This window comes from Papio anubis, chromosome 1, assembly GCF_008728515.1.
Source record: "Papio anubis isolate 15944 chromosome 1, Panubis1.0, whole genome shotgun sequence".
In the NCBI taxonomy this organism is placed as follows: Eukaryota; Metazoa; Chordata; class Mammalia; order Primates; family Cercopithecidae; genus Papio; species Papio anubis.
In genome coordinates, this window is record NC_044976.1 from 107479876 (window position 1) to 107502860 (window position 22985).

At 45.1% G+C, this 22985-nt stretch overlaps 1 protein-coding gene and 1 non-coding gene across 3 annotated transcripts; both read left to right on the forward strand.

The window, feature by feature from the left end:
- Nucleotides 1–11277: 11277 nt before the first annotated feature.
- Nucleotides 11278–19114, forward strand: TMEM167B (transmembrane protein 167B). Of its 2 annotated transcripts, none has more exons than XM_017945523.3 (3): nucleotides 11278–13043; nucleotides 15070–15262; nucleotides 16613–19114. In XM_017945523.3, exons 1-3 carry the CDS (start codon nucleotides 13034–13036, stop codon nucleotides 16773–16775), a joined length of 366 nt encoding a protein of 121 aa, XP_017801012.1. In that variant the 5' UTR covers nucleotides 11278–13033; the 3' UTR covers nucleotides 16776–19114. The 2 variants fall into 2 exon arrangements, with proteins under 2 accessions (XP_017801012.1, XP_009212742.1); XM_009214478.4 differs by having other exon boundaries at nucleotides 15070–15201.
- A 2374-nt stretch (nucleotides 19115–21488) lies between these two features.
- Nucleotides 21489–21911, forward strand: LOC116272585. The gene has a single exon (XR_004181240.1).
- The last annotated feature ends 1074 nt before the right edge of the window (nucleotides 21912–22985 follow it).

Genomic DNA, 22985 nt, shown 5'->3' on the forward strand with positions numbered 1-22985 from the left:
AGTGGCACAATCCGGGTTCACTGCAGCTTAGACCTGCTGGGCTCAAGCCATCCTCCCACCTCAGCCTCCAAGTAGCTGGGATTACAGGCGCACACCACCAATGCCCAGCTAGTTTTTGTATTTTTAGTAGAGATGGTGTTTCGCCACATGGTACAGGCTGGTCTGAAACTCTTGGCCTCAAGCGATCTGCCCCCCTCAGCCTCCCAAAGTGCTGGGATTACAAGTGTGAGCCACCGTGTCCATTGGGGAAGGCTTTTGGTCGGAACAATGGTTGGGAAAACCACAGGCATTGGAAGGCCAGAGCTAGGGATATAAAATATGTGTCCTACAGTGTAACAGATGATGCTACATAAAGAAAATCCCGCAATACACACGATTTCTGAATGTCCTGCTGAACATTCGGTGAGTGAAAAGCAATTATCTGAGACTTGAACCTATCTTTGTTAATAAACACAAAGCATTTTCTCACACTTTTAATGTACGTTGAATTTTCTAGGAATGTTATTGCCCCAAAATTGAATAGTAATTTTGTTTTGTTTGGAATTCATTAAGAGTTGTGTACCATTTCAAGAAATAACGTCACCAAAAGCAACATCACTTGTAATAATTTGAATAGTGAATACTGAAAAAAGAACTTTGATTTGAGGAATGCGAGTTAAATTATTAGGCCCTGAGAGGCATTAAAATGAGAGGCAATCACATCCTACTTGCCCCCTTTTGAGCTATGTATTTATGTCTTAAAACTGCTTGCTATTTCACAAGTATTAGGTATAAATTAGCCTAATTATGCCCCACCAGACACTATATCCTACCGCCTATAGCTTGATAATGTTTAGCCAATCACTAATCAATGTTAGTTTTGTAAACCAATGAGAATTCCTTAAAGACAACTTTGTATCAGCCCACTCCCCGTCCTCATTCTTTTCCTTTAAAAATCCACTTGTACCTGCTGCTAATCTTAGAGTGTATTCTGGGCCACTTTATGCTGCTAAGTTGCAATCTTCAAGTTTGGCCCAAATAAACTATCTATTTACATTAATTTTGCCTCAGCTTCTTCGTTTTAGGTAGACAATACTCACTCAAATCAGTCTGCATTCAAAGTAATTCTACATATAGGTACAAGCATCTTAAATCTTCATTATACCTCGTAGTGCCATCGTGCCTGAGTATTTATATATTGAAACATATGTTGGCCGGGCGCGGTGGCTCATGCGTGTAATCCCACCACTTTGAGAGGCCGAGGCGGTCAGGAGATCGAGACCATCCTGGCTAGCATGGTGAAACCCTGTCTCTACTAAAAAATAAAACAAAAATTAGCCGGCATGATGGTGGGCACCTGTAGTCCCAGCTACTGAGGAGACTGAGGCAGGAGAATGGTGTGAACCCAGGAGGCAGAGCCTGTAGTGAGCAGAGATCGTGCCACTGTACTCCAGCCTGGGTGAGAGTGTGAGACACCATCTCAAAAAAAAAAAAAAAAGATACATTACTATTTTTACTTTACTTTTATATTACCTTTATGCCTGACCTCCTGGACACTGGATCCTGTTAGAGTATTATGTTATTTTCATAATTATGTGAGTAGGTACATATATTAGTTATTTATTGTTGTGTAACAAATCACCCCAAAACTTGGTAGCTGACAACAAATATTTATCACACAGTTTCTATGGGTCAGCAATGTGGGTGCAATTTAGCTGGGTGCCTGTTGCTCAAGGTCCCTCCTGTTGCAGTCAGGATGTTGGCTGGGGCCACAGTCATACCTCAAGTGTTGATGGAGGAGAATTTGCCAGAGTCACTCACAGGTTGCTGGAGGTTTCAGTTCTTCGAGGTTGTTGGACTAAAGGCCTCAGTTCTTCACCGGATGTTGCCCAGAAGCCTCCCTCAGTTCCTTCCATGTAATCCACTCCATAGGGCAGCTCACAATGTGCCAGTTGCCTTCCTCCACAGGACACAAGTGAGAGAACCCAGAGGACAGAACTCACAGGTTTTTTGTTACCTGATTTTGGAAGTGACATCCCATCATTTCTGCCCTATTCTATTCACTAGAAGTGAGTTAAAAAGTGCAGCTAGGACCGGGCGCAGTGGCTCACACCTGTAATCCCAGCACTTTGGCAGGCGGAGGCGGGCGGATCACGAGGTCAGGAGTTCCGAGACCAGCCTGGCCAACATGGTGAAACCCCGTCTCCACTGAAAATACAAAAATTGGCCGGGCGTGGTGGCGGGCGCCTGTAATCCCAGCTACTCAGGAGGCTGAGGCAGGACAGTTGCTTGAACGCGGGAGGCACAGGTTGCAGTGAGCTGAGATGGCGCCACTGTCCTCCAGCCAGGGCGACAGAGTGAGACTCCCTCTCAGAAAAGAAAAAAAGTGCAGCCCAAATTCGTGGAGAGGGGATTACATAAGGGCAAGAATATTGCGCTGGAGATCACTGGGGGCTTTCTGAGAGGCCACCTACCACGGTCAATTATATTATTTTTGAATTTCACTGCACAATAATGGAGACATTGTATTTGTTATTAATGTTTAAGGGAGATTGTTGAGCCTGATAGGGTTGAGAACGGCTTTTAGGTAGTGATCCAGTGTCCAGGAGGTCATGCATAAAACATTCATCGTGTCTGTTATTAGGGGAGTAGATAGGTAAAATATGCTGGATGCACAGCATGGAGTACAATGCAGCAATCAGAAGCAATAGATTTAGCAACATGAGAGAACTTGAAAACAGTTTAAAGTAAAAAAGAAACAAGATCTACAACATAATACCATTTATAGAAATTAAAAATACTACTTATTTTACAGGAAAATATAAAAAAGCATAGACATTAAACACACGAGAAAGTTGCAGTGTAGGAGAAATGGGAATAAGGATAAAAGGAATAAATTGATTAATAAAAAGTGAAGGACTTTGGAAGGGCCAATTGTAATAGTATGCCATGAACTGCGGCATGTGAATAATTCAGTCCTGTGAACCTGAGATCCAAAATACAAAGTTGGGGGAAAAATTGCAGTGTGATAAGCAGAGCAGAAGGAAACCACAGAGTGAAAAGTCATGGTGTGCTTCTACAAGATGTTCTATGTAGGTTGCCAGGGCCAAGTTTGTTGGGTGGGGATGCAGGAAATGAGACTGGATATGCGTGTGAAAGGCCTTAAATGTTTTCTTCAGAGACTGAAATTCAAACTACAGAGTTCTTGGGAAGTCTTTAAACAGATGTGTCACATGACTTTACAGTTTTTAAAAAGATCACTTTAGTGGGGAAACTAGGATGAGAGATGATTATAATCTGAATTAAGGCAAAGAGGAAGAAGGAACTGATTTAAGACAAACTTTAAGAGACAATTTACAGAACTTTGTGACAATGTGAGAGCTATGGACAGAAGCATGGAATGCTATTAATATAAATAGGAAAGAAAAAGGGGAAAGAAGTTGGAAGTGGAAGGAAATGAGTTTAGTCTGTGTTTGAGAGTCTGGAGATGTCCTAAAGGTGATGGAAATCCAGGCCAGGAATTACAGGCCCAGAAATCCACAGAAAAATTCGTACTAGATCTACGCCAGGCACAGTGGCTCACGCCTGTAATCCTAGCACTTTGGGAGGCCAAGGCGGGCAGATTGCCTGAGCTCAGAAGTTCGAGACCAGCCTGGGCAACATGGTGAAACCCTGTCTGTATACTAAAATACCAAAAAAAAAAAAAAAAAAAAAAAAAAAGAAAGAAAAATTAGTACTAGAGAAAATGACACGGGAGACATCACAAAGTGATAGTCTAGAGATTGCACAGAAACAAAGGCAGAATAGAGGCAAAGGGCACAGCCTTAGAAACAGTACATCAAAGAGATAGAGTGACAGAAGGAATGGTCAAAAAGGCAAGAAAAGATAAAAGTAGGAAAAGGGGAGGAGGAGAGGGAGGAGAACTGAAAACCCAAAAAGAAAAAGTTTCAAAAAGAAGCAGGTGTTGGGAGTTTGAGGCGGGCTGATCACTTGAGGTCTGGAGTTTCAGACCAGCCTGGGCAACATGGTGAAAATGTCTCCACCAAAAAAAAAAAAAAAATTAGCCGGGTTTGGTGGCGAGTGCTTGTAGTCCCAGTAGCTTGGGAGGCTGAGGGAGAAGAATCACTTGAACCTGAGAGGCGGAGGTTGCAGTACTGAAGGTAGAAAAGCAGAGAGGAAAGTAGCCTTAAGAGGGCAGTAAAGACTGGGAGCGGTGGCTCACTCCTGTAATCCCAGCACTTTGGGAGGCCAAGGCGGGCAGATCAAGAGGTCAAGAGATCAAGACCATCCTGGCTAACATGGTGAAACCCCGTCTCTACTAAAAATGCAAAAACTAGCTGGGCGTGGTGGCACGCACCTATAGTCCCAGCTACTTGGGAGGCTGAGGCAGGAGAATCGCTTGAACCTGGGAGGCGGAGGTTGTAGTGAGCTGAGATGGCGCTACTGCACTCTAGCCTGGTGACAAGAGCGAGACTCCATCTCAAAAAAAAAAAAAAAGAAAAAGAAAAAAGAGGGCAAGAGGGCAGTAGGATCAAGGAATGTGGACTTTGAATGATTACTGAATGAATAGAAGCTGTGCACTTATCCCAGTCATTTAGCCAACTGCTCAGAAAATCCTGTTTTTCATTACAGCAAAAAAATGGAATGAGCTTTTAATGAAAAAGGTAATGACAAGAGATTTGTTCACAAAAGAATGGATTCAGTAGAGAGGTAATTGATAGAAGGAAGAAATGGAGCTGTATGAGAGTAATTTGGAAGGAATGGCAGGGGTGGGATTATCAGAAATGAGGCAAGCAGGAGCTGGATGGTCGGTTTGAGAGGTGTTAGTGATGGGATATGGGCAGGCAGGTAGCAGCAGTCAAACTCCAAATCAAGGCAGAAGCTTTGCAGTCCCACCCCTACCTCCACTTTCACCCCTCCATCCCAGGCTGTAAACTTCTACAGCCCTAATTTGGGTTCAGTGAGGTAATGTCACTTTTTAAACGACTTTCAGAATTTCTGCAATAGTCTTAATACAGTCTTAACCACACTGCCTGTACTCCATGGTTAAATATGCAGACTCTGAGATCAGATAGGTTGAGTTTGAAATCCTAGCTGTACTATTTATCAGCTATGTTACCTTAAGACAACTTACTTGACCTGCTGGTACATCCATTTCCTCATCTATGACAGGGGGATAATAATAGTTACTAACCATATAAGATTATTATGAGGCTTAGATTTATTAATAACCATAAAGTGTTTTGGGTAGTACCTAGCATGTAGTAAATATTCCATAAGTATTGTTGTTTTTATTATTTATTTATTTATTTTTTGAGACGGAGTTTTGCTCTTGTTGCCTAGGCTGGAGTGCAATGGTGTGATCTTGGTTCATCTCAACCTCTGCCTCTCAGGTTCAAAGGATTCTTCTGCCTCAGCCTCCTGAGTAGCTGGGATTACAGGCATGCGCCACCACGCCCAGCTAATTTTGTATTTTTAGTAGAGACAGGGTTTCTCCATGTTGGTCAGACTGGTCTTGAACTCCCGACCTTAGTTGATCCGCCCACCTTGGCCTCCCAAAGTGCTGGGAGTACAGGCGTGAGCCACCGCACCTGGCAGTTGTTTTTATTTAAGAGCCTTTCACCATTATCTTCTGCTGTTGTCCTTCATGAGCTCTACATTCCAGTTCCACAAAGCCACATTCAATTATTCATGCAATAAATATTCATGAAGCACTTGCAAAATGTTCAGCACTAGCTATGGGATTGTGGATAAAATGACAAACAAAACAAATGAACATTACAGTATAGCAGGGGGACATAAGTTAAACCGATATCGTATGCTTTGGAAAGATGACCAGGGAAGGAGACTGAAGGTCCGAGAAGTCTCCCTTGAGCAACTGAGGTCTGAGTTGGGACTTGAGGGATGAATGTGAGTTAGCCATTGAACGATGAAGGGGAGGCTTTACTGTGCCTAATCTTACCTTGCACTTTCCCTCTCCAGGCCTTTGATGGCTCAATTCCCTCCCCACTAGAATGCTCTTTATATCTGCTTATTGAAATGCTATATGCTTTTCAGGCCCGGCTAAAATGTCTGCCCCTCAATAAAGCCTTCCCTGAACGCTCCAACTGAAGGCAGTTTCTTCTTTCTACTCCCCCAGCATTTCGTTTTCATTTTCCTTGGGCACTTTTCACTTTCTACTGTATTTTTCGTTATTTATAAACACGGCTTATCTTTTTCTACTAAATCTTAAACTTTTTAAGAAGAGAGTCTATTTCTCATTCATCTTTGAGTTCCCAAAGGCTAGCACATTCCTTAGATTTAGAAGTCCTGGAACAAATGTTGTAGCATAAATTAATGCCTATTTGACATCCCTTTTCAAATATGTTGTAATTCAAATGAAGCTATTGTTGCAAGCTGTGCCTTTGAGGCTGAACTTACTCTTTGGTTAAACCAGAATGCCACAGTCATGGTCCCCATGACTGATTAGTGTTCACCACAATAACTGCAACAACTCTAACAAACAGGCCACTGTTCTTGACTGACAGGCGTTTGGCAACAACTACCAGTTCTCCAGTGCACTGAAATGAATTGAGGAAGGACTGTCTGAATTGAGAATCCCTAGGCCGGTAGGCTCTATTTATTCTTTGCAGTTGGGCTGCAAGAGTTGGTGACCCAGGCTTTGGCCTGATGTGAGACACGATTGCACTGGGTGGCAGTAAGGCTATGAGACTTTCCAGGGTGACAGAAACATTAATGATTGTAACAAAATAATCAAAGATCAATATTAGTGGAAAGCACTGTAATTTGAGGCAGTGTGATAACAAGGGAAAGGGAGCTTTGAACTTAGACCTGGGTTTGGATTCTAACAGGCTATGTTATCTCTCCCACATCCTTTCTTTAAGTCTCAATATTTCATTAACAACAAAAAAAAGTCGGTAAAACAGTTGTGAAAATCAAAGATGCTGTCTTTACATAATGTTCATGTTCTATTAAAATGTGTTTATTCATCTATCTTACTCAATATATTTCGTTCTCTGAGGACAGGGACTTATTTTTGCCTCATTGCTGCAAAATCTAGCAAAGTGCTTAGCACACAGTTGTAGACACTGGCAAATACTTTTTTTTTTTTTTTTTGAGACAGGGTCTCGCTCTGTCATCCAGGCTGGAGTGCAGTTGTGCAATCATGACTCACTGCAACCTCCACTTACAGGGCTGAGGTGATTCTGTTACCTCAGCCTTCCATGTAGCTGGGACCACAGGCATGCATCACCATGCCTGGCTAATTTTTGTATTTTTTTTTGTAGAGATGGGCTTTCACTACATTGTGCAGGCCAGTCTTGAACTCTTGAGCTCAAGCGATCTGCCCACCTCAGCACCCAAAGTGCCAGGGCTACAGGCGTGAGCCACCTGGCCCACCACAGATACTTTTTAAACAAATGAACAACAATAATAATAGCTATCATTTATGGAACACTTACTCATGTCAGATATTGTTGTAAATAGTAATTCATTTAATCCTCCAATAACCTTAGAAAGGAGCTAACTCAATTTCACAGAAAACTGAACTTTTTTCTTTTTTTGAGATGAGGTCTCGCTCTGTCACCAGGCTGGAGTGCAGTGGCGCGATCTCAGCTCACTGCAACCTCCTTCTCCCTGGTTCAAGCGATTCTCCTGCCTCAGCCTCCGGAGTAGCTGGGACTACAGGTGCCTGCCACCACGCCCAGTTAATTTTTGTATTTTTAGTAGAGACGGGGTTTCACATGTTGGCCAGGATGATCTTGATCTCTTGACCATGTGATCCGCCCACCTAGGCCTCCCAAAGTGCTGGGATTACAGGCGTGAGTCACTGCACCTGGCCAACATTTTTTTTTTAGAATATAAAGGTCTTGATACAACTAATTTTGAAATAGCCTGGTAAGACTCACTCTGTTCAATTAAAAAAAGGTAAAATATCTTATACAACATGAAAAAGAAAAAATATGGTGGAGGGAGCCGGGCACAGTAATCCCAGCACTTTGGGAGGCCGAGGTGGGTGGATCACAAGGTCAGGAGATTGAGACTATCCTGGCTAACATGGTGAAACCCTGTCTCTACTAAAAATACAAAAAAATTACCCGGGCGTGGTGGTGGGCGCCTGCATAGTCCCAGAGACTCCTGGGGCTGAGGCAGGAGAATGGCGTGAACCCAGGAGGCGGAGCTTGCAGTGAGCTGAGATCGTGCCACTGTACTCCAACCTGGCCAACAGAGGTAGACTCCGTCTCAAAAAAAAAAAAAAAAGTGGTGGAGGGAGAAAGAAGAAATAAATTTAAGAGCGGGAGAAAAAAAGTAGGAAGAATAGAGACAGACATGGAAAATGGAAAATGAAGAAAGAGAAAAGTAAATTTTGAGCGGAGTAAAAAAACCAACTGTTTAATCAGAATAAAATACTCTGTGCAATATTTTAAAACTCGTAATTTGAGGCTGGGCGCAGTGGCTCACACCTGTAATCCCAGCACTTTGGGAGGTTGAGGTGGGCAGATCACGAGGTCAGGAGATCGAGACCATCCTGGCTAACATGGTGGAACCCCATATCTACTAAAAATACAGAAAATTAGCCGGGCGTGGTGGCGGGCGCCTGTAGTCCCAGCTGCTCAGGAGGCTGAGGCAGGAGAATGGCGTGAACCCGGGAGGCGGAGCTTGCAGTGAGCTGAGATTGCACCACTGAACTCCAGCCTGGGCGACAGAGTGAGACTTCGTCTCAAAAATAAAATAAAATAAAATAAAAATCGTAATTTGCCACTGGGCGCGGTGGCTCACGCCTGTATTCCCAGCACTTTGGAAGGCCGAGGCAGGTGGATCACACCGTTAGGAGTTCAAACCAGCCTGGCCAACATAGTGAAACCCCATCTCTACCAAAAATACAAAACTTAGCCCGGCATGATGGCGCGTGCCTGTAGTTCCAACTACTTGGGAGGAGAGGCAAGAGAATTGCTTGAACCCAGGAAGGGAAGGTTGCAGTGAGCCGTGATCGCACCACTGTACTCCAGCTTGGGCAACAGAATGAGACATCGTCTGGAAAAAAAAAAAAAAAAAATGTAATTTGCCAATTAATCACTCCTGATGGTTTTTCAGCTTTGATTTCATGCTTAATTTTTTTTTTTTTTTTTCTGTTTTATGAGACATAGTCTTGCTTTGTCTCCCAGGCTGGAGTCCAGTGGCCCGATCTTGGCTTAATGCAACCTCTGTCTCCCCGGTTCAAGTGATTCTCCTGCCTCAGCATCCCGAGTAGCTAGGATTAAAGACACACCACCACGCTCAGCGAATTTTTGTATTTTTAGTAGAGACAGGGTTTCACCATGTTGCCAGGTTGGTCTCCAACTCCTGACCCCAAGTGATCCACCCGCCTCAGTCTCCCAAAGTGCTGGGATTACAGGCATGAGTCACCATGCCCAGTCTTTAAATTTTATTCTTTTTTTTTTTTTGAGAGGGAGTCTCACTCTGTTGTTCAGGCTGGAGTGCAGTGGTGCAATCTCGGCTCACTGCAACCTTCGCCTTCCAGTCTGAAGCAATTCTCCTGCCTCAGCCACTCGAGTAACTGGGATTGGAGGCGCACACCCCCATCCCTGGCTAATTTTTGTGTTTTTAGTTTTGTTTTTTTAGATGGGGTTTCACCATGTTGGCTAGGCTGGTCTTGAACTCCTGACCTCAGGTGATCCGCCTGCCTTGGCTTCCCAACGTGCTGGGATTACAGGCGTGAGCCACTGCACCCGGGCTTAACTTTTTTTTTTTTTTTTTGAGGTGGAGTCTCACTCTGTTGCCCAGGATGGAGTGCAATGGCACAATCTCAACTCACTGCAACCTCCATCTCCCGGGTTCAAGCGATTCTCTTGCCTCAGCTTCCCAAGTAGCTGGGATTACAGGCACCTGCCACCACTCCCGGCTAATTTTTTTTGAATTTTTAGAAGACACGGGGTTTCACCATGCTGGCCAGGCTGGTCTCGAACTCCTGACTTCAGGTGGTCCTCCCGCCTCAGCCTCCCAAAGTGTTGGGATTACAGGCGTGTGCCACCATGCCTGGCTGATTAACTTTTATTCTAACCTCTGAGAGTTACTGAAGAGGAAAAACTTGTCTTTCAGAGCATGACAAAAATTGGAGAGGTTTTCATCTAGTTAAAAAAAAGGGGGAGAAAAAATTATCTCTAAAAAGTGAGTGGCATGAGCAAAAATGAGAAAGCAAAGACTGTAACTGAAGAACATAGTCTTTCCGCCTCCCAGGTTCAAGCGATTCTCCTGCCTCAGCCTCCCTAGTAGCTGGGATAATAGGCATGTGCCACCACGCCCGGCCAATTTTGTATTTTTAGTGGAGACGGGGTTTCTCCATGTTGGTCAGGCTGGTCTCGAACTCCCAACCTCAGGTGATCCACCCGCCTCCGCCTCCCAAAGTGTTGGGATTACAGGCGTGAGCCACCGCGCCCGGCTAGAACATAGTCTTTATAGACAAAGCTTAAAGTCCATATAGGGAACAGTGGAAAATACTATTGGAAGGCCTTGAATAGCAGGCTAAGGACTTAGGCATCATTCAGTAGGTAGTGGTTACTGTCAAAGGAAACACCAGCATGGAATGGAGGAAAATTTTCTAGTCCTGCTTTCAGAAGACTGGAATTATTGTGCCAGTGTAATACTTGGCAGTCCTTACCCTAAACTTCGGTTTATTTCTAAAACAGGGGTAATCAGGCAGTTGTGAGGGTTAGGGTTATGGCTGTAGGATTAAAAGAGGGGCAATTTTTTTTTCTTTTCTCTTCTTTCTTTCTTTCTTTCTTTTTTTTTATACAGAGTTTCACTCTGTTGCCCAGGCTGCAGTGCTATGGCAGGATCTCAGCTCACCACAACCTCTGCCTCCCCAGTTCAAGCAGTTCTCCTGCCTCAGCCTCCCAAGTAGCTGGGATTACAGGCATGTGCCACCATGCCCGGCTAATTTTGTATTTTTACTAGAGATAGGGTTTCTCCATATTGGTCAGGCTAGTCTCAAACTGCGGACCTGAGGTGATCTGCCCACCTCGGCCTCCCAAAGTGCTGGAATTACAGGCGTGAGCAACCGCGCCCGGTCAAAGAGGGGCAATTATTATTATTATTATTATTATTTTTTGAAACAGAGTCTCACTCTGTTGCCCAAGCTGGAGTGCACTGGTGCTATCTTGGCTCACTGCAACCTCCGCCTCCCGGGTTCAAGCGATTCTCCTGCCTCAACCTTCTGAGTAGCTGTGATTACAGGCGCATGCCACCACGCCAGGCTAATTTCTGTATTTTTTTTAGAGACGGGGTTTCAACATGTTGGTCAGGCTTGTCTTGAACTCCTGACCTCAGCTAATCTGCCTGCCTTGGCCTCCCAAAGTGCTGGGATTACAGGCGTGAGCCGCGCCGGCCAGCTGCTGCTGTTTTAGACAATGGTTGATGAAGGGTTCGAAGGCCTACACAATAGAGCTTTTGTTCTGTTTTGAGTGATCCTGAACAGTTCTTTTGGGCAGGGGAATTTGTGTGTGAATGTGCAAACATATATGTAAACTGAGTGGCTGCCTGGCCTTGTCCTAGGTTTTGTCCCGTATATATTCTGCCTTTATTTTTTTTTCTTTTTCTTTCTGCATGTATGTATATTTTCTCAAGGCGTCTGCCCTGCACTAGACTTTGGCTTGCCTTTCCAGGCCAGATTCCAGAGGATGCTTTGGCAGTTTTCCCTCTGGATAACCAAGCGGGCTGCAGCCAGCAGATGGCACTGCAGCAGAAAGGGGCAGAGTCCCTTTAGGCCCTTGATAAGCAGGGCGGATTAGTAACCTTATAATTTAACCCTCTAGTTAGCCTTGGAGGACTCGGTGTCGCACTTCCGCCCGGACTCTCATAAAGCGGGCCGAGTTGTGTGCAATTAAGGATTTCAGGATGCAAATCTGAATCTGTAGTTTTGTCTCCTCCACCCCATCCCCATTATTAGATTGGCAATGTCTTTTGTCACGTTGTCAAAATGTTCTCAAGAGGAGCAGTGTCTAGATATCGCCGATTTCTGGTTAAAGTGGCTGAGGTGATCCCAGCATTAATTAAATGCGGGACAATCGAGATTCTCCTGATAGTTTAAGGAAAAGAAAAATTCACACAAGCAAACCGGCAACCATTTGAATGTTTTCCGACGACGTGGTGCTTTAGGATCTGAAAGATGCGACTTGTTTTGTTTGTTTGTTTGTTTTTGAGACGGAATTTCCGCTCTTGTTGCCCGGGTTGGAGTGCAATGGCGCGATCTCGGCTCACCGCAACCTCCGCCTCCCAGGTTCAAGCGATTCTCCTGCCTCAGCCTCCCGAGCAGCTGGGATTACAGGCATGCGCCACCGCGCCCGGCTAATTTTGTATTTTCAGTAGAGACGGGGTTTCTCCTTGTTGGTCAGTTTGGTCTCGAACTCCGACTTCAGGTGATCCGCCTGCTCGACCTCCCAAAGTGCTGGGATTACAGACGTGAGCCACCGCGCCCGGCCACGACTTGTTTTTGTTAAAGGTTTCTCATTTCATTTGGAACGTTCAGACGCAGTCTAACTACATTTCCATCCGGAGTAAGGAAGAGCCGCTCAAGGGCAGTCACCGAGGCCGCAGGTGCGGCTTCTTCACCCGCGGTGCTGGAGTTCTCTCAAGTGGAAGTCCACGACGATGAAAACCTTATAGGTGGGCTGCTGCTTACACACAACAGCCGCCACGGCGCAAAATAAACTACAAAACCATAAGCCTTTACCTTTTCAAACACACCGACGCGGGCCAGCCCCAGCACTACGCCCTCAGGGGCACGCAGAAAAGATTTCCTTATCATGGCCAAGTAGGAAGCCTCCGGGATAGCGTTCTTCTTAACCTACGTAAACACGCTGTTTCCCGAGCTCGACAATCAGCTAGCCACTCCTGATAGCGTTCGGCGCTCGCCTCTCGGCCCTTGCTCCTGCGTACTCGGCTTCTTCCAGTCGCCTGGGCCCGGATCGGGAAGTGTCAAGCGGCTGCCGAGTTCCCTCACCTCCGCGGCTATCACCACTGAACCCGGACCCCCTACCCAGGTCCAGGGCCAGCCGCCATGACGAACGGCGAGAACCGATGCCCTGAGCGGAGGGTGGGAGTGAAGGACGAAGGGAAAACGTGGCGGGCGGGCTCGGGACTGACGTAGTCGTTCTCCCCGCCCCCTCCCAGCCCGGCCCCCCTTGGGCTCTCGACGCCCCTAACTTCTGTACCCCTATCCTTCTCCGCCGGTTCCCCCTTCCCATATTCATCTAGGACCCCCAGTGCCTCTTATGCTCATACGTCGAGTTATTATCCCTATCCTTTGCTTTCCCTTTTCTTTTTCTTAGTTCTTTCTGGCCCTTGGAGAGGTCAGTCCCAGAGGTACTGCTGCTATTTAGACCCAGGGAAGAGAGAGACGACTCCTCCCAGCCCCCTACGTTCTCATACTTTCGGACCGTAGTTTTGTGGAGAGGGCCAATAAATCACATAGAATATCAAGTCTCACAGTTTTGGGGGTGCTGATGAATGTAGACCCCACAAAAGATTCTTGTTATGGAGAAATGCTGGAAAGATTTTTGATTTTAAAGCCCTGGCGGGACGATCTCACGTGGAGACCCTGACTAGTGTTGAAAGGGGTGGATTTAGACACTGCCTCTTCTAGATGATGAGGCAGTTGTCACCCTGTTTATCTGACCTCATTTTCCAGGCCTCTTCAAAAACTTTATAGATATGAATTCTGAATTCCAGAGGAGGACAGGAAGGAGGGCCTTCATGATTTTTAGCGTCAACCTTAGAGGAAAGGAGAAGAGAAAGCCTTTTAGGCATTACGATGATTTGAGGGGCTCCGGAAAGCATTTCTCAAAAGTACTTTGTCCATAGACCTGGCATTGAAGACTCGAATTTAACCTCCTTGTGAATTTTGCCATTGTCTGCAGAAACTTATGAGAGAAAAAGGGTAGCACGTAAAGGTATAGTTCCTCAGAAAACCTTAGTGTATGTGTTAATTTACTGGACCCTTTCTTAGTGACACCCAGCTGTGAGACAGTTTTACTGGAGGGAGAGAGGTAGATAGTGTGGTTAGAACTGGCAGACACTGTTTATATAGAATATTCATTTGGAGCTTTCTGGGAAGTCAGAGGTCTCAGGATACTAGGCACAGTAAGAAAAGGGACATTAACCAGAGGAAGACAGAATCTGAACCAGGAAGTAAGACAGCAGTTTGACACGGTAATTGCTGAATAAATTTTAGTCATTTTTCCCCCATTTTGTGGTTCAGTATCTTCTCGTTTTTTGCAATTAGGTGATTCATTGTGATTACCTGTACAAGAAATGAGCTTGGTTTATATATTTAAGAAACAAAGCTAAGAAGTTGAAGCTTTCTATGTTGAAGCCTTACTTTTTCTTTTTTGTTTTAGAAAAATCTGTTATTATTCTGGCAGAAATTCGGTTTGTTAGAATATCATGCATAAAGTGTAAGATACTGATAGGAAAATTGTAGTTATGTTGATTCTTACTCTTGTAATTTTCATTAAGCTTTACTTTTAGCCTTAACGTATTCTTCACCAACAGTTGCACATCTGACAGATTTGGCTACATATCTAGCTCTCCTTTATCATATGAGTGATTTATAACAAGAACATGTTAAATTCTCTGTGCTGAGTCTCTAAGGATTCGTATGTCTCAATCTATTGCCAACGCTAGTCATTCTTGGGATGCTGATTTCTGCCCAGGATTTCTACTTCTTGAGAGGTGAGGGGAGGGACCAGTGACATTTTAGTAAAGGGGATGTAAAAAAAAAAATTTATTTTTTTTGCGTTGGGGACTCACTGTGTTGCTCAGGCTAAAGTGCAGTGGCATGATCGTAGTTCATTGCAGCCTCGAACTCCTGGGCTCAATCGATTCTCCTTCCTCCTACAAGCAATTTTTGGGAACAGTAAACTAATCTTGTTAGTCCCAGGATCCTGGCTCCCTCTTGTCAAGTGTTGGTACTGCCTGTTGGGGTTATTATTTTGTTATTATGTCACACGCTATCTTCCTTAGAGTTCTCAGGCAGGATCACAGGTCCCACGCTAGATCAGTACCTAAGGTGTTCTTTTCTTTTTTATTTAACAGTGTACTCCTTGGATGGGATTCTGGTGTTTGGTTTGCTCTTTGTTTGCACCTGTGCCTACTTCAAGAAAGTACCTCGTCTCAAAACCTGGCTGCTATCAGAGAAGAAGGGTGTTTGGGGTGTGTTTTACAAAGGTGAGGCCATGTCTGGACAGGGAGAAGAGACTGCCATCTCTGGACAGTGTGGAGCTACAAAGTAGGGAGTACAGTGAGCTGGGACTGTATTTGGTTTCATTTTTAGAAAACAACCCCTCAGATTGGGTCTGAGAGTCTGTAAAATTAATCATTCTCCAAAGTTGAGGGAAGAGATAAATGTTAAAATTTGCTGGGTGTGGTGGCTCATGCCTATAATCCCAGCACTTTGGGGGGCCAAGGCAGGAGGATTGCTTGTGTCCAGGAGTTGTAGATCAGCCTGGGCAACACAGTGAGACCCCATTTCTACAAAATATACAAAAATTAGCCAGGTATGGTGGCACGTGCCTGTAGTCCCAGCTACTCAGGAGACCGAGGTGGGAGGATTGCTTGAGCCTAGGAGGTTAAGGCTGCAGTGAGCCATGGTGGAGCCACTGCACTCCAGCCCAGGTGACAAGGTGAGACCCTGTCTTAAAAAAAAAAAAAAAAAAAAAAATTATATGTTATTTAAAAACATAATTGTCTATTTTAGCATCCAGATGATTTTTGTATTCTCCGTGGAGTAAAACTATACACATCAAACCATTTTAGGCTGGGGTGGAATTCCTCCCTTCAGTGGGAAAAAGATTTTTCTACAGAAAATTTTTCTTGATTTTCTGTCAAGGGTACATTGGAGTCTCTTTTAAGGTTTGATTTAATTAACTCGGATGCTTTTTTTAGTGTTTGTTTGAGGCACATACATTTGGAATCCTATCTATCTAAATTTTTTTTTGGAAAAAGGACAAAATATAAACAAACAGTATATTCACCTAGACCCTAAAGCATAAGGATAGCATTTAGAAACATCCCAGAGGCTGGGTGCTGTGGCTCATGCCTGTAATCCCAACACTTTGAGGAGGCCAAGGTGGGCGGATCACCCGAGGTCAGGAGTTCGAGACCAGCCCGGCCAACATGGTGAAACCCCGTCTCTACTAAAAATACAAAATTTAGCCAGGGAGCCGGGCGCAGTGGCTCATGCCTGTAATTCCAGCCCTTTGGGAGGCCAAGGCGGGTGGATCACCTGACGTTAAGAGTTCAAGACCAGCCTGGCCAAGATAGTGAAACCCCATCTCTACTAAAAATACAAAAATTAGCTGGGCATGTGGCAGGCGCCTGTAATCTCAGTTACTCAGGAGGCTGAGGCAGGAGAATTGCTTGAACCCGTGCGGCAGAGGTTGCAGTGAGTTGAGATTGCGCCACTGCACTCCAGCCTGGGCGACAGAGTGAGACTGCCTCAAAAAATAAAATAAAAACATCCCAGGTCCTTGAGAGCATTGATATGTCTGTCTGTGACTAGAGACTTCAAAATATCACCTTGAAAGTGAGGACTTATATGAAGGGCAGGGTGTGATTTCTTCTCTCTTTTGCCTGCTAGCCGCTGTGATTGGAACCAGGCTGCATGCTGCTGTGGCAATTGCTTGTGTTGTAATGGCCTTTTACGTCCTGTTTATAAAATGAATTCCAAAGTATCCAGGTCATCAACTGCCAACCAAGGGGACGGGGATGAAGAACCTGTTGGAGACCTGGACTCAGTGTAGGAGAGTTCAGCTGAAATCATCAGTCCCCAGAATGACACCACAGCGTCAGCCCCTGCTATATGTGGGGAAAACTCATGGTCACGAACATTATGTATGCTTCAGGGGACTACAGAAAGCCAGCTTCCTTTGATCTGTGTGTAAATCAGTCCTTGGCAGAGTGCATATGATGTCCAGATAAATTACACCCCTCGGTGATAAGATTACATACCTCCTTCATAAAAACCTGTCATCTTGTTTTGTTCTTCAGCTCCTCATCAGGATCTTTTCAAACTGAGGCTCGTTAGGGAAGGAACTATGCTGTGTTCAGACCTCTTTTGAAGAGAGAATTTTCAAGACTTCTTTTCACTCTTTGATTTGGATCTGGCAAATTGGGGAGGGGATGCTGGGTGGGAAACAGTTATGAAATGCCAAGATATTCTTTGGCTTTAGGAATTTATCTTTCATGTACCCATCTGGGAACATAAAAGAGAGGCATAGTGCTCACTGCAAAAAGAGAACAGATGAAGTAGCTGTGTTATGTGCTGGTATCTTGAGTTTTGCCAAGAAAATCTGGGCCTACATAAAATTTGAGAATTATCTGTGTGATGAGACCAGAAAGCAGTGGCTTAGACAAGAAAAATTTTTTCTGTTCACCAGTATCCTCAAATGGAGACTTCACTTGATCAGATGGTATATGAAAAATGAATCAACTGTTGCTATTTCATAAAACCTTTTTATATTTTCTAAATTACTTAGTGCTAAATACTGTTACTCAGTTTTAAATGCCACAACTAAGGAAAAAGAAACTATTGAAAAATTGTTTAATATATTTGCAGTTGGGGTAGAAGAAAGAAATCTAGTATATTGATTCATATACTAGTAAATTTGTCTAGTATAAGAATTTGTGATGTCAGATTGAAGTTTTGTCATCTTATAAAAGACAACAAACTTATTTTGTGTTTTAGTCTGAGTTGTTACAGCAATTTTTAGTTAATTACTTATTTTTCTTAGTCAACTCTTAATTTTCTTCATATTGCATTACTCTTTAGTTGTCTCTGAAAATTCTACTTACTTTAAGGACATGAGAAATTCAAATGAGAGAAGTTGCTGATATTCATCAGTGTGTTTGAACCGTGCATAGGATCCACAAATCAAATGAGGGTGTTTCCTGAAGTGGAAGAAAACAGAACTTTGCAACTGATACTGAAGTATTTTGCCATGGAGTTAGTAACTCCTGAGCAGACCATTTTAGATGGCTCAGCATTTGACAGGAAGACTTCTCCATTCCCTCCTTATATCTACAGAAGGATCAGCTGTTGGATGTCTAGAACTTCTCTATTTAAAAAAAAAGAGTAGGTCTAAAATTAAATTATTATAAGCAAGCATAGGCATGGATCTTCCAGTTGAATTGTCCATTATCGTAAAACTTAATGGTGGACAGGTTAGCTGTGGTTGATTCCTGTGTGGCAGTAAATTGTCTTCTGTCTGCTTACTCCAAATAATAAAAGCTGCTAGGAAGTTTAGATTTGGAAATAGGCAGTTTAATGCTTTGAGGGTTTCTAGAAATACAGAAAGTCATCAAGTAAACACTACATGTCTAATCATCTCAGAGTTGTGGCTGTTATCTCTTCAGGAATTGGTCCACAGGGTAAATTTCAACAATTCATATGTTTTCCATTGTCATTTCTGAAGACCTTTGAGATGAGAGAAAGGAAATCTAGTGGAACAGGAAAGAGAGTTACACCTTGTGGGTGTGAGTTTGGGACCTGTTGGCCAAAGGGAATGTCACTCCCTGGAAACAGGTTCAGCATGTTTGCACTTGTTATTTTGTAGCTTTAATGATTTTTGTTTTCTAATGTCTCTAAGCTTGGTGTTTAGAGCTGCTTCATATTTTAAACTAGTTCCATTCCACAGTACTAGTTCAAACCAGTTCTTACAGCCTCCTAGGTGGGTCATCTTGACCTAAACTCTTTGTGTTGTCACATTTTGAGATGTTTTCATAGCAGAATGTACCAAAAAGTGCACAAGGTAAAGGTAATTTACAGCAAGAAACAAATACACTTTTGTTTTATTTCTTGACTTTCCCTAAGCAGATAAGCAGAAACTTGTTTAACTCATTACTTTGTTTGATGTGTCTTGCATATTTTTGACTAAAAGTTATAGGAAGTTATTCCTCTGGGGGAATCTTTTACAGGTGGAGGAATGGGGATAGCAGTATAGCCTCAGATTCAAACTGGCATCACCCTAAACCCTGTAGGCCAGGGTGGAATGAAGTCAGCTCCTTTTTATGGTTGAAATACAATTTTTTATTCACCATTGTCTGCACAAATCCTTGAAAATAAACGTTTTTTTCCCTACAATCTTTGTCAATTTATTTGTCACATGCTGAATTTATTGAAGTTTGTTCAATACTCCCCTGTGTTCAGTTCATAGCCTACCTTTTTAGTTCACATTAGTGAATACCATCATTCCTGTTATCCCGTTGTGACAGCACTGAATATATTATATAGTTCAGAATCTGGCCGGGCACAGTAGCTCATGCCTGTAATCTCAGCACTTTGGGAGGACAAGGCAGGAGGATCGCTTGAGCCTAGGAGTTCAAGACCAGACTGGGCAACATAGTGAGATCTCTGTATCTACAAAAAATTTTTTAAAAAAATAGCCAGGTGTGGGCCTGGTGCGGTGGCTCACGCCTGTAATCCCAGCACTTTGGGAGGCTGAGGCTGATGGATCATGAGGTCAGGAGACTGACACCATCCTGGCTAACATGGTGAAAACGCGTCTCTACTAAAACTACAAAAAATTTTCTGGGCGTGGTGGCACGCACCTGTAATCCCAGCTACTCAGGAGGCTGAGACAGGAGAATGGCTTGAACCTGGGAGGCAGAGGTTGCAGTCAGCCCAGATAGTGCCTCTGCACTCCAGCCTGGGCCACAGAGCGAGACTCTGTCTCAAAAGAAAAAAAAAAAAGAAAAAGAAAATAAAGTAGCCAGATGTTACCTGTGGTCCCAGCAACTTGGGAGGCTGAGATGGGAGGATCAATTGAGCCCAGGAGGTTGAGGCTGCAGTGAGCTGTGATTGTACCACTGTACTCCAGCATGGGCGACAGAGCAAGACCCTGTCTCAAACAAATAAGTAAGTAAATACATACAGACATACATACATATGTACTCTATTCCTCACCTTTCCCTTTGGTAAAATATTTGCCTTCTCCCTAGGGAGAAGGAGCTACTGGGGAAGCCGATGCTCCCCATGGTAACGACCAGGGATTGCTGTCTTCTTGGAAAAGAAGTCACTCACCTATAAATATCCTAAAGTTGAATCATATTTAAAAATTTAAGGGCTGGGTGTGGTGGCTAATGCCTGTAATCCCAGGAGTTTGGAGGCCAAGGCAGGCGGATCACCTGAGGTCGGGAGTTTGAGATCAGCCTGACCAACATGGAGAAACCACAACTCTACTAAAAATAAAAAATTAGCTGGAAGTGGTGGCACATGCCTGTAATCTCAGCTACTTGGGAGGCTGAGGCAGGAGAATTGCTTGAACCCGGGAGGTGGAGGTTGTGGTGAACGGAGATCAAGCCATGGTACTCCAGCCTGGGTAACAAGACTTAAACTCTGCCTCAAAAAGAAAAAGGAAAAAGAAAAAGTTAAGGCCGGTCGCGGTGGCTCACACCTGTAATCCCAGCACTTTGGGAGGCTGAGGTGGGCGGATCACTTGAGGTCAAGAGTTCAGGACCAACCTGGCCCACACAGTGAAACCCCGTCTCTACTAAAACAATTTGCCGGGTGTGGTGGCGGGCATCTGTAATCCCAGCTACTTGGGAGGCTGAGGCAGGAGAATCCCTTGAACCCAGGAAATGGAGGTTGCAGTGAACTGAGATCGCGCCAGTGCACTCCACCCTGGGTGACAGAGCTAGACTCCGTCTACAAAAAACAAAGAAATTGGCCTGGGCGCATTGGCTCAGGCCTGTAATCCCAGCACTTTGGGAGTCCAAGGCGGGCGGATCATGAGGTCAGCAGTTCGAGACCAGCGTGGCCAACATGGTGAAATCTCATCTCTACTAAAAATACAAAAATTAGCCAGGCATAGTGGTGGACCCCTGTAATCCCAGCTACTCTGGAAACTGAGGCAGGAGAATTGCTTGAACCCGGGAGGCGGAGGTTGCAGTCAGCCAAGATCGGGTCATTGCACTCCAGCCTGGGCAACAGAGCGAGACTCCACGTAAGAAAATAAAAAAGAAAAGTAAAGAAAAGAAACAAGGAAGGAAAGAAGAAAGAAATTGAAGACAAATTAAAGTCAAGATCACAGAAAAACTAAAGATATGGCTATAAATATGTTGTTATACAAAGGTCAGTGGTAGGTGCGGTGGCACTCTCCTGTGGTCCCAGCTACTCAGGTGGCTGAGGTGGGAGGATCACTTAAGCTAGGAGCAATGAGCCGTGTTCGCGCCACTGCACTCTAGACTGGGCGACACGGCGAGAACCCGTCTCCAAAAAAAAAAAAAAAAAAGAACCAGGATTCTGTATGGTGGAAATTAGTACCGCCTTTTCCCGGGACCTATGTTCCCCTCCGAGCCACGCGAGGGCAGCAACGCGCGCACTCTGAGGAACACCCGGTTCCTCAGGACCCGTCCGCCGGTGCTCGGTGGTTCCTCCCAGAATCCTCCAAGGCGCGGGAGGGGGTAGAGGGCTTAAAAGCCGCAGATTGGGGGGTGGGGAGGAGCGGACTTCCGCTGTTTTAGGGAGAGAGAGTGGCCTGGACTATGGGTGTTGTGTGCGGAGCTGTGGTGTCGCGTGGGAGGCGCGTGCTGGCTGAGTGTGAGTGGACGCGTGAGTGTGTGAGTGTGCGCGCTTGGAGCGTGTTAGGCGAGTGCGTGCGCCCACCCCTGCGCCCCTCCTCCCGCTTACACTTTGATCTTATTTGATCGGGTCGTGACCCCAGCCCCGCCGGTCCGACCCGAAATGAAAAGCTCTCCTCCTGCGAAGCCCCCCACTCGAGGCGCTGTGCAGAGAGGCCCCTTAGGCGGCGGCAACGCTGCGGTCCCCGAGGTCCTGGAGCTGGCCCTGCGGGGCCCGGCGCTCAGAAGTGATGAATTGATCAGATAGACGAGGCCGGGCTTGTCCCGGGCCAGTGATTATCGAGGCGATTCTGATCTGGGCACGGCCACCGGGCTGCGGGCTGCGGGCTGCGGGCTGCCAGTGGCGTAGCGGCGAGCACGAGAACGGCCGGCGGCGGGTGGGGACGCTGAGCGCGGTGGCCAAGAGTAAATAAGCCGCCGCCTCTCCCCCGGGAACTGGAAGGTCGCAGAGGCCTTGTTCGCCGCTGGTTTATTTTCCAACCACTTTCCCATTTCTCCTTGTTTTTCTTTTTTTTCTTTTGCTCCTTTTTTTTTTTTTTTTTTTTTTTTTGAGACAGGGTCTTGCTCTGTCGCCCATACTGGAGTGCAGAACCGCGATATCGGCTCACTGCAACTTCGACCTCCTTGGCTCAAGCGATCTTCCCATCTCTGTCTCCCGAATAGGTGGGACTACGGGCCCGCCTCACCACATTCGGCTAATTTTTGTATTTTTTGGTAGAGACGGGGTTTCACCATGTTTGGCCAGGCTGGTGGAACTCCTAACCTCAAGTGATTCGCCCGCCTCGGCCTCCCCAAATGCTGGGATTACAGGCATGAGCCACCGCGCCCAGCCCCTTTTTCAGTTTTTCTTTCTTTTTTTTGGAAACAGTCTCACTCTGTTTCCCAGGCTGGAGTGCAGTGGCGCGATCATAGTTAATTGCAGTCTCGACCTCCCAGGCTCAAGCCATTCTCCCACCTCAGCCTGCCCAGTAGCTGGGACTATCCCTGTTTTTCTTCAGGCTTGACATTTTTTGTATGCTACCGACACTTGTATCCCCAGGGCTAACGGCATGGTGCAGCATCTGCTGCTAAGAGATATACACACACTGTCTAGTATGTCTGTATACATATATATGTCCATTAAGAGAACATGAAATGTTCCAGGGACGCTCCTGAAATATACTGAGTTAGAATTATCAGGGAGGTCTAGGAGTCCATGTTTTTAAAAGCAAGTGCCTTTTTTTGATGTTTAATATGTCAGCCGCCATCATATGATTATCCAGGTAGTCACGCCTCTGCCTCCTTAAGCCACTGTAAATAATGAGATCTGAAACTTCATATAGCCACTTGGCAGCAGATATGTGAATAGATTGGAAGGTCTGGGTTAAAGGGGA